At 33.6% G+C, this 12,027-nt stretch overlaps 1 protein-coding gene across 1 annotated transcript; it reads left to right on the forward strand.

Moving 5' to 3' along the window:
• Positions 1-689: 689 nt before the first annotated feature.
• Positions 690-4,518, forward strand: Osi6 (Osiris 6). The gene is made up of 4 exons (XM_027986556.2): positions 690-1,312; positions 1,881-2,101; positions 2,390-2,568; positions 3,630-4,518. Exons 1-3 carry the CDS (start codon positions 844-846, stop codon positions 2,558-2,560), a joined length of 861 nt encoding a protein of 286 aa, XP_027842357.1. The 5' UTR covers positions 690-843; the 3' UTR covers positions 2,561-2,568; positions 3,630-4,518.
• Positions 4,519-12,027: the final 7,509 nt, after the last annotated feature.

Raw genomic sequence — 12,027 nt, forward strand, 5'->3', positions numbered from 1 at the left:
AAGGTAGAATAATAATAGTACGATAACAATAATAATGATGATATGTGACGAATTAAAATATAATATTTATTTTTATTTATTTTTTTTTTTAGAGAAATAATATACACGACAGCGGCGAATCGGCACGTGGGATTTTTCGTTCTTCATCTTCTCAGACGGCACTTATAAAAAATAAAAACGACATAAAAGTATAAAATATATTATAATATTATTTTTATATCAAATCGACTTCTATGCGGCTTACAATGCACGCACGCATTATATTACTGGCACTGAAATGTTCGCGTATACAGTAAAAACAATAATATTCTGGAACCGATGTCGTCTTCGGTTTGGCTACTGCCAGCACCGTAAAATAATCAAAGTCGTCGCGACCGGATTATAATATTATGGTTAACGATTTCGTGGACGGTTAACGATAACGACAGTGTCCGCGGCGCAAGTACGCGCGATGTTCACGGCCAAAGAAAGGCGCCGCAAGAAAGTCGGGTAAAATGGTCGAGAGCGGGCGGGGAGTACCTATAGCTACAGAGTGGGCTGTCCGGACGGATGTTGTCGTGTCCGGTCCGCAGCGGCGGCGGCGGCGGCGGAGGGCGGGCGGCAATAGTTACGATGCGCGCCGCGCTGCCGTGTGCAGCAGGTAAGGTAAAAAGCGAAAACCGGCAGGCAGCCTCCACAATAAATACGCCGGCCGCCCCACAGTTCTATCATTACAGTCGTACAGTTCAAAGGAACAACAACAACAAACAGTGACCAGCACCAGCAGTCGTCAGCCACCTGCTAGTCACGTCCAACAGAATAATTCTCCGTAAGCGAAAAATCGAAAAATCAACCATCATCACCATGAGTTTCGCGTTTAAGTTCGGATTAGTAGTGTTATCGGCATGCGTGTGCTTGGCCTCGGCCGACCCGATACCCGCAGCGGCGGCAAAACAGGACGATGGCTGCGCCGGCAACCAAGACTCGTTTGCGTGCGCACAAATGCAATTCTACCGGTCCGCTCGGGCTTTCTTCGACCAAGACAAAGTTGATCTGTTAGGAGGTTTGTCGCTCGTCAAGACCGAGAAGAAAGGTAGGTCCCTTTCCGAGACTTCCGAAGATGTTAACAACGTTGAAAACGCAAAGGACGCCAATGACCGTGAAACCGCACTCGAAGACTTCACCATGCACAAGGTAATGCGTTTCTTCCAAGAAAGGACCCTCCACTGGAACTTGTCGCCAATCGTCACCGAAGTATCCGAAACCGCCCGCAGCGTCGCTGACCAAATCCCAACTCAATTCAAAAACAAAATCTCAAACTACATCGAAGAAGGTAAACGATATATATATCATTAATAATATTATTTTAGTTAGATACGATAGCTGGTAGTTATTTATTACGACGAAATAACTAAACGTTTTAAACTCTTAATTAACTTAAAATGGTAACACTTAGACACTGACATAGTGTAGTGTGTAATATATTTTCTACCAAACAATTAGTTTAAATGTAGACAAACAATTTAAAATATATTCGTATACCTAGGAGGTTAGCTCACTCATTGTTTTATTATTTAGATTTATATTAAATATTTAATATTCTTAAACACTTATCAACACTTATTTATTCTATTATCGACTATAATTTATTTTAATATGTTTTTTTTAATAACAAAATTTAAATACCGAAACTAAACTTCTTAAGTTCGAATAGTATTTACTTTTTGTCAATCGTTTTCGACTAGTTATTTATAGTATACTTTCTGTCACTTATTTTATTGATAATTTTCACTACAATAAATTACTATCTAGTGTGTATGAATTATACAAATCGAATAGTGAACTAATTATCACACACGTGTTCAATTATTATGTACTAAAACGAAACGGTTTCAATACAGGTCGTGGTATGCTCAAGAAGAAGAAGTTCTTGAAACATCTTATCCCACTCTTGATCGCTCTCAAAGTCAAATTATCCGCCTTTGTTGTTATCGCCTACGTCGTCATCGCTTTGATCGCCAAGAAGGCTCTGTTAGCCAGCGTGATCTCTCTGCTCGTTTCCGGATTCATTGGTATCAGAAAATTGTTGGCCGCTCAACACCACGTACCTCACCATGAAGTGGTAAGTTCCGTGTTATTTATTTATTTCTAATATTATGAGAGCTAAACAAATTATGATCCAAATACACATATCACATAATATTAATACCACAAAAATACGTTCAAAACTCTCGAGGTATAATTTTTACCAACGGAACTCAAGAGATCGTGAACTCTAAATTATATACAAAAGTCTCAGGGCATATAATTTTCGTGATTATCAACCAACCACATTCCCTCTTAACCCTGATCTGTGCAATCTAAAAATAGTATCAATTAAAAATATTTTTTTTTTATCTGGTGATCGTAGATCGAGACACACGCCGGACACAGCAGCTACGGTAGCAGCGCCCCAAGCGGTTACAGCGCATCCAGCTCCGGATGGGACAGCTATGGAGGAGGACACGATGCCCACGGATCGTACTCCAACAACGTTGGCCAAACCTTGGCCTACGGTGGACAAAAACCAGTTGCCAGATAGAGACTACGGTAAGTCGGAAAACGTTTCTAGAAATTATAATATTTTTACTACCTATTATCATCGTCATAAAACACATACACGCGCCCATATTATACTATAATAAATTGTATGCGATGCACCTACGGCGGTCAAGGATGATATCACACAAATACGGTGCTGTTATTTTGTATAAATCTGTGGTCATCCGACCGTAAACCTGGATGGACATGTGAATACGTCGCACTCGTTTTTCTAGGTTAATGACGGCGGAGGCGACGGCGGAGTTGGTTTTAATCGAACTCGCCGCCGCCGGTCGTTTTACATTCACCCGGTAGTTAGATCGCCTTATAAAATATATAATAAATAATAGCGTTTCATCGCCGGCCCCGGGATATAATGTACGCGACGACGACGGTTAAAACATAATACGCGTAGTATAATAACAATATATGCGTTTTGATAATGTTTAATGCGTTGTAGGCGTGTGTAATCGAACCGCTTTTGGACTACGCGGGGGACCTCCTCGGGAGAAACGGTCAACGGACAAGGTGAAAGTCGGGCAAGTTCAAGGGGGACCGGGTGTACCATGATTCGTTTATTTATATTATATTCCTTATTTTGTGATCGCATCACACGTGGCACACGCTCAGACCCGTTTGAGAGATTTCGAATCGATATAGATGATCATTTTTCCGGCCGAGTGAAAGCTGTAGTAAACTGGTTTTCGGGTCTTCGGCATTTATTTGGATTTCCGGAGGCCAAGAAATTCGAGCGGATTCTCACCTCGACGCTATATAACGCGAGGCAGTATCAAATGTAGTTTTATATATTATTATATTATTATATTGTGTGTGTGTGTACCTATGTGTCTAATGATCGTTGAACTGGTTTTAACGACGACGACGATAGTATTATAACGATACGATGATAATAATATTATGTATAATGATAAAGTCACCGTCTACTCGGCTGACCAACATTAAGAACTCGTTTTGATTTTTTTTTACGGTACACCACCCCGTTACTCCAACGTTTTCGGGATCTAATAGCGACGCTTTTATTAATGTGAACTTTTTTTTTTTGTTTTCAGACGTGAAAGGCAAGCCTGACTATTTGTATATATATAATATTTGTGCATGGTCTTGCCCGCCGCAGTTCAAAGATGGCAAAACAACATCAGCAAAAAAAAAAACAAAAAAAACTCACAAATTATTTATTTTAAATTATCATCGACTCCGACGCGGCACAACCCGTAACTCACACGACGAGCCATCGACTGACGACATTTTTTATCCAAACTATCGATGATTCGACTACTCGTGTTTATTTACGACGACTATTACGATAGGGACCACGTGACTGACATAAACTTATTACCGACGCGACTTTTATATAATATCATCATCCTCTCGTCATATTCCCGAATCGTTAATTATTTATTTTTAATTTTTATAATAATTTATTTAACACTATACTTGGTAGGTTGACATTACCCGACAAACTCGAAACGGACATGGTGTCATCCACACGACTGACACGTTGACTGAACGTATAATAATATGTTTACCATAATTTATTTTCAAAAATAACCATAACGCATATATTATATAGCATAATTTTATAATGACAAATAGATATGTGCCAAAGACATAATAATAATATATCAACAGTTATAATATTACTTGTAGGACATGACTGACTTTATAGCCCACTTGTTGACTTCACTGACTCTTTGACCATCGTCATGATATACTGTCATGACGACGATCAAAATAACGACCATTACTACAGACAACACACACACTAGCTGACAACTTATAACCGACTCGATTAGCTTATCCGCTCATTGTACTTAGTCGTATCGGACGTAAGATAATAATATTTATTTATTTTTACCCGTTTTGTAAAAGATTTGTATTTTTTATTTAATAAATAAACGAATTTAGTTATTGCCAAAGAAAATGTCAATACGAAAGTTATATTTGAGTGTTTAGTATATTTTTTACCATTGCTTCCGTTCTCTGACAATAAAATGGTGACCAGATAATGTTTGAACTGACTATTTCAAATCGTTTCAAATCGCAATAAATAACTGCGATGTGCCATTACTATCGTCCATTTGAGACACGGCACCGAAATTGCCTACCCGTACGCCCGCTTGTGTATAATAATGGTACCATCTACCTATTGTTTTGGAATATAAACCAGAAAAACTTTCACTCTGTCTTATAGCGGAAAAACCACATCGCCCTGTCAAACAGGTAGGTATATCTACATTAGCTAGATTCTCCGATTCTCTTGCTGTTCAATATAATATACACTACACACGTTCGGATATTATATTCCATTTAATACACAAACGAATAAGCATTATTATATATATATTACACACACACACACAAAACACGCACACACCACATATATATTATATATGTAGATATATACACACACACACACATCAGTATATTTTCCAATATTAACTTTGTCAGACATACACACTTTGTTTGCGATTCATTCATCACACATACATTAAAAAAAATAAAATGCGTACGTGAGGTTTGCAATAACGATGACACGATAAACCAATTACAGCGACTGAATGGAAACACATTATTCATCTGCGGCACGTTTCTAACACGACGTGGCGTATACGGCGCGACGTTTCGCCCGTTGTGTTATCATGGTAACTACCGCCTATACCTATATTACTGGAGTCGGACCCCGGGTGGTTGCCAAACAAATAATATAAAATATAGTATTATCTTTCGACTTAAAAAATATTACAATGGTATAGGTAGGCGCGACAACCGCTCGTTTAGGTGTAGCTGCAACAGTTATGACGTATGGCGATCCTGTTTTTATCGTTGGTTTTCGGGTACCTATAAATGATTTAAATTAAATAACAAACTAGTATACTATTTACTATACGTCTGATGAGCTGTCTACAATCTGGAATAGAGAAATGCGTGACACGATCAGTGTTTACGCACCGACGAACGACACTACAGAGTGAGCTATGCGATCATCATGCTATTTTATTATTGTGTAGATTCGAAATCATTACAACAAGAACGGCGGCGTTTGCAGACTAAATACTGCAATCATCGTTAGCATTGATAACCCGAAGGCAATAAAGTATACTTTGTAAGGGAGTGTTGATATTATATTATATCTTTCACCTGCGTGATTCAAAAGCACGTAGTCATAATATATATATATACGAATAATAAAGTGCGATTTTTTTTCTTAATGTCAGACACAAATCATCACAATACGATTAACTGCATTTTAAAACGAATCGTTAGAACGGTTTTCTAAATTTAGGCCATCAAGTATCTACATAGCTACAGGATCCCTACTCGACGCATACAAAGCGTACACTTTTCACCTGCACTATAACATCGTTGTACGTATTACGCATTATATTGATACATTCAGTCCGAACCACTCGTTTCTCAAAATGTTTGTGGACCTAAATAATTATTATATTTATAGATATCGGAATCCGTGTAGTCATGTTTCCGAGTAGTTTCACGGAACAAGTATTTGAATTGGGTCACATTCAAATGTTAAGTGAACATGAAAATATTTATACGCGTATATCCTATATATATATATGAATATATATCCAATAATAATAATCATAAAACAGGGAAAGTTTGTCTTATAAACCGCACACGTGGCTTTCGAATAATTTACGGCAGCTGTTTATAAATATTTATAATGTTAAACTTTAAAAACAATATATATATATTGTATTCTTTTATAGATTTATCATGATCAAATCTCTCCGATTGTAACACAATATATTACATCGGTTTTAGTAGTTTTGAACACGTTTTCTATTAATATATCGTATAGGTTGACTGACCGAATAATGAATTTTTTAATTCTTCTATAGGTATAACCCACACAAATCCCATTTCACAAAAAATTTAAATAAATATAAGTATAAGCTATAAAATTATAACGATATATTATTATAGTTATTACACTGATAAAATATTACCCGAAACGTACACTTGGGCTATCATTAAATAAAAAAATATTTATCAATAAAATTAAAATTAATATTTTAAGGATACTTCCTTTTTCGTAAACAATACTGACAGTAATAATATAAACTTTGTTATAAAGATACAAACCTATTAAGAAGAATCTAACTTTAAAATGTTATACTTGTGCTCCCATCTAGTGGCATAAATCAAAATATGCAGTAGACGTCATTTACGAATACATTATTACAGCCGGTAAGCGTGTGAATGTTAAGTTGCTTGTTAAACGCGCCGTTTATGTGGCATAAGTGTTAACTTAGTATAATATTATCGATTGAATAAAGACATTTTTTGTCTAATTTTTTTTTATAAATCATCAAAAATTAAAAGCAGTAATTCTGTTGAACTTTCACTCATTTGTAAAAGTCACTTGGGGCCTTGAACATATTTATTCAATTAAAAAATAAATAATAATAATTTTAATGTATATTATCATTTATATGTTTAAAATAATATATATATGTATCATTTTATGTCATCATACAAATTAATAACATCATCATCATTATCACAAAAAATCGTTTGATACATTTCAGAAAATCTCCTATCCACAAGACATGTACATAGCAATATTCTGAATTTATTGAATACGAATTGTCAATAAAATATTAAAATAATGAATAATACTGCAACGGTGTAAAAATATTATGTATGTTATGTTAGTATGGCAGTATAGTGAAAAATAATTGTTTAAAATAAAATGTCTTATGGCCTATACAGTAAAACCAAACATAGAAATTTAATATTCAATCGAATGAAAACATCTTATAACAGGTCAGATAATGCTCAGTAAAATTTAGTACCAATTTACGGCATGTTTTCCCACGCCTTAATATTTAACTTTCTTTAATTATGTCTTTTTTGAGGAGGAGGATGGGACTCATTTCTGTAGCTCGTAATACTTTCTAAATTTTGATTTTTATTCTTTTTAAACAAACATATCATTATATTATCAATAACTAATATTATTTAGGAATACCTTATAACTAGTTAATCTTTATCGTGTATAGTTTATAAGTGCGTAATGACATAGATAATTCTTTAATCTTTATTAAATAGTTATTTATACATGCACCAATTACGAGAGCTTTTATTAAAAAAAAAAAAAAAATGTATACACCCAGATACAGTCATATTCAAAGTATTTTTATACAATGGACTAAAATGTCATAATAACACAAACGGTTACAAATTCAAAAAATCCATAAACTATGTCAAATTTATAGTATATTGATTATTGTTATTATTTTTAATTTTCCTTACCAGTTACTTTTAACATTTTTTGTTTTCATACAAATTGTCATTAAAATAGTTACTCATTAAAAACCTTTTCTCGTCGGGATACACAACAGTTTGGTCATTGTAAAGTGTTTATATATTGATGTTAACGTTTGGGCCAATTAACGAGCAAAAATAATATAATGTTTATCAAAACAATAAAATTTTAAAATGATTCCATAAAATTAAAATATAAATTAGTCCGATTTGTAAATTTTAATCGATCAACGTGATACATAATAATTAAACATTTAAAATATATTGTAAAGCAGTAACTATTGAGCTGTAATGCCGGTTTGAAAGTGCGTGATTAAGCAGCTTCTAGATGCAATACACGGACGTATAATGTTATTATTTTTACTAATTAAATCAGTTCGTACGATTTTATTATATTATACGAGTAATATTGTTTTTAATTTTTATAGAAGTTTTGACATAAATCATAGTATTATTCATTTTACTTTATGATTTACTTAAGAAATTATGATGGCCTGGTAGGAAAGCAGAGCAAAGACATTTCTCCCTTGAGCCCAACGTTTCAAAGATAAAAAGAAATAAAAAGTAATAGCTCCAACAGTAAGTAGTACCACCTAATAGCAGTAGTAATATTGTCTATTTATAATTTATATATTACATCGTAGTGTCAATAAAACGTGAGTAAAAATTGACATCATAGTTAACACGTATTATTATTACAGGTTGTTAAATGCAATATATTGGTTAGTTATGCGTAGTATTATTATTATTGCTACGTATACAGTTATAATGGTAATATATTATGAAGTTTCCTGGTGGTCGAATTCGTGTAGTTTATAAAAATATGTGAGACAATATATTATACTTAGTGGCGCGCTACAGCATATAATCTTTACGATGTATATATTTTATACTATGCTATGACTGCCGACTGGGTAAGGTTTCCGACGGATGGCTCTAAACGAGCGTTTGCACTTCGTGAGTACGTCATTAAAGCGTTTAAACAACGACCACCGCCCAAAGACCAGTATAATAATAATAATCTGGTGCAAACATAGTATAATATTATAATCATATCAACGATATGCATATGCAATGAGAGTATGAGAATCAAAATAAATCGCCGTTGCAGTTGTATTATAGATATATATTAAATGTATTATTATTTTACAGGGTGTTACTTTTCATCTAACCACTTAAATACAACGTCAACTAATACTAATTATTTACATCGTTCGTACAGTATTTTTTGGTTTATTCGACTAAAACTAAAATAATTTCTTAATTAAATAGGTGTATTATAGGTAAATCAAATTCGTGTACGTATTCTAAAAAAATTGGAATTACTATAAAAATAATATTTAATAAACATAGTTGGAGAAGTTTAACGCTTTGAGAAGCCTTTGAATATCAAGTATAGTTAGAATTAGTATAATCAGAAGAAAATAAACTCATACTAACTCATTCTAACACTCTGTACACAATAACAATAAATACATGAATTGCGTGTAGTGATCGTGGTTTAAGACGACACTGACTTACCTGCAGTAATCATTTGTCAAATCTATTCGAAACGTGACCCACCAATAACATTTATATAACATAATATACGCATGTATCATTTGTTGCACTCGAGGTGACCTGAGGAAGTGTATACATATATTTGTACTTATAGGCGACACGTTGTTGTATAATATTATAAATAAATATATTATACATTTATAATATTGTAGGTACTAAACTCACCAGTATAATATGTATACACACTTGCAATGTAGATTTTTGAGCTCGCGCCCGATTAACGGTGTGACCTTGTTACCTATTATATAGCCGTTTAGCTGCCGAGCAGTATCCGCGGTCATAGTCGTCGTCTCTGGAGGCGACGGTATTGGGTTAACCACATACAACTTACATAGTGTGTACAATTAATAGTTTATAAATTCACAATATTTATATTATATAGGTACACCTACGGCAGGTTACAGCGATGGGAACCGATGTTCATATAAACGTGAGTGTAGTGAATATTCAATAACAGCTAGTGATTGACTACCTAGATATTGAAATATTGTATTGTATTGTAAGCGCGAAGTATCTACGAAAACTTCGACCCTAGTTATCCTGAATGAGACGTCCAGAGTACAATATACACAATTATGAATATAAGCATCATATTATAACATATTTGGTAAAAATAACAATGGACAAGACCGTGAGATGATTTAATCATAATATGTATATATTGCAACAAACAATTATGTATTGATCAGTTAGATTACGGTTAGTCGTAATTAAACTAAAAATGGAACTATGCTGAAAAAAAATATATTATGTGAACTTAAAATATAAGATAATAAATTGAATACAATAATAGGATATTGATATTTTCTCGTTAAATTAAGCAATCCATGTGCAAATATTAAATGGAATTTTTGTCATATTTATAATTATAAAAGATAATTGAATATACACATATTATAGGTATATTATTATATATAAAATATCATATTATATGATCACAATGCCAATATTTTGAGATAGTATAAAAAGCGGTGACATGATTTGTAATATGATTCAATGTGCTATATAATATGTCACAGGGGTCTTCAACCTTTTTTTACGGTGGGCCAAATTTGATATACGCTTTGGCATCCCGGGCCAACAGTTTTAGAAAAAATTGTCTAAAAAAAAAAAAATTGTTGTCTATCTAGGAATAGATAGGTTATGAAATTGAGAAATAAATAAGAATAGATAAGATTTATTTAAAAAATGTATGTTTATTTATATATATTTTTCATTTTATAATTCAAAATTTGTTTTATATTTAAAAACATTAATTAGCTTGGCGGGCCGTAGGTTGGAGACCACTGATGTATCACATTAAAATGATTGAACAACATAACATAAAGAACTGCAGTATATTGCCTATGGAATGCAAATATGAATTAATATATTTATCTATAGGTAAATATAAGGCAGTTTTAAATGTTTTAACATAACTTGTAATACATTGGTTTATTACTTTATAATTGAAAAAAAAATGTATGTATTGAAAGTTAAAACATTTTGGCAAAATGTTTATACTACATGGACACTTTGTTAGAAATCATTAAGTTAGGTCAAGTATTCGTAATATTATTATATGACTCTACCTATATACTTATGTGTATCATAATATGGTATTACAATATCTAATATAAAATGTAATTTATAACTTTATACGTGTCCGAGACTCGTAAAATAGAATAATATAATAGACACAAATTGTTACAATTCCACAGTGGCCATTTATAACTCACTGCAACTACCATAATATTAAGATTAGGAGGTAGTCCAGTTGCGTCGCGGACTATGTCGGCTGGCGTCAAATTCCCCTCCGGGCGTTGAAGTCCCCGGACAGGCGTCGATGTGTTGCGGCGCGGTCGCGTAGTCGTGCGGTTCGAGTATCGCGTGTCGCCGAAACGTAATATTTGAATAATAATTTGGCATATTAAATTATAATATTATAGCTACATACCTACATTTATAAGTGTATAATAATACGTTTTCACCTCGGGCGATGGTCCCTAATGTGGCACACTCAATGATAGGGGCCCGCGCGACATTATAATAATATTTTTTTTTCCCAAACATTTTTATACTGATCGACATTTGACCCGATCGCATATGCAGTGTATAACACATGACCTACAAAGAAGCGCCCGAGCCCTCGTACATGACCCGAGTTGTTGAGTCGGATCCGCGGGGTTATCGCGATGGGAACACCTCCGCCACCCGTAAACATTTTCGGTACGAAAACACGCACGAGCTGTCGTGTATGCCGATGGTAAGGACGCGCAACATGAGTTCCGACTGACCACGTATATTGCTATTTTAATTAAGATATCACTGCATGTAACACAGCTGAGTATAGGTATGACAGATATATCTATTTTATATTCAGTTATCGTCACCAGTACGCGCAACTGCGCTAACATTTTTGTGGGCGCTATATTATGTAGGTATAATAAATTTCGAAACAAAATTGCAATTAGAAAAATAAACAATATAATATTGTCCATTAAATACACTTGGTATTATGTTTAAGATTATATGATGATGTATATATAGTATATTATTTAATACTATATTATATATTATTATATTATATTATACCCAATACCCATGCATATATAATGA

The sequence above is a fragment of the Aphis gossypii genome, chromosome 1, assembly GCF_020184175.1.
Source record: "Aphis gossypii isolate Hap1 chromosome 1, ASM2018417v2, whole genome shotgun sequence".
Taxonomy (NCBI): Eukaryota; Metazoa; Arthropoda; class Insecta; order Hemiptera; family Aphididae; genus Aphis; species Aphis gossypii.

Bases quoted from the DNA above. Each gene is read 5' to 3' on its own strand.
- Osi6 (XM_027986556.2), top strand. From the start codon at position 844: ATGAGTTTCGCGTTTAAGTTCGGATTAGTAGTGTTATCGGCATGCGTG. The intron at 1,313-1,880 runs GTAAACGATATA...GTTTCAATACAG, and splicing joins CTCAAACTACATCGAAGAAG to GTCGTGGTATGCTCAAGAAG. The intron at 2,102-2,389 runs GTAAGTTCCGTG...TGGTGATCGTAG, and splicing joins ACGTACCTCACCATGAAGTG to ATCGAGACACACGCCGGACA.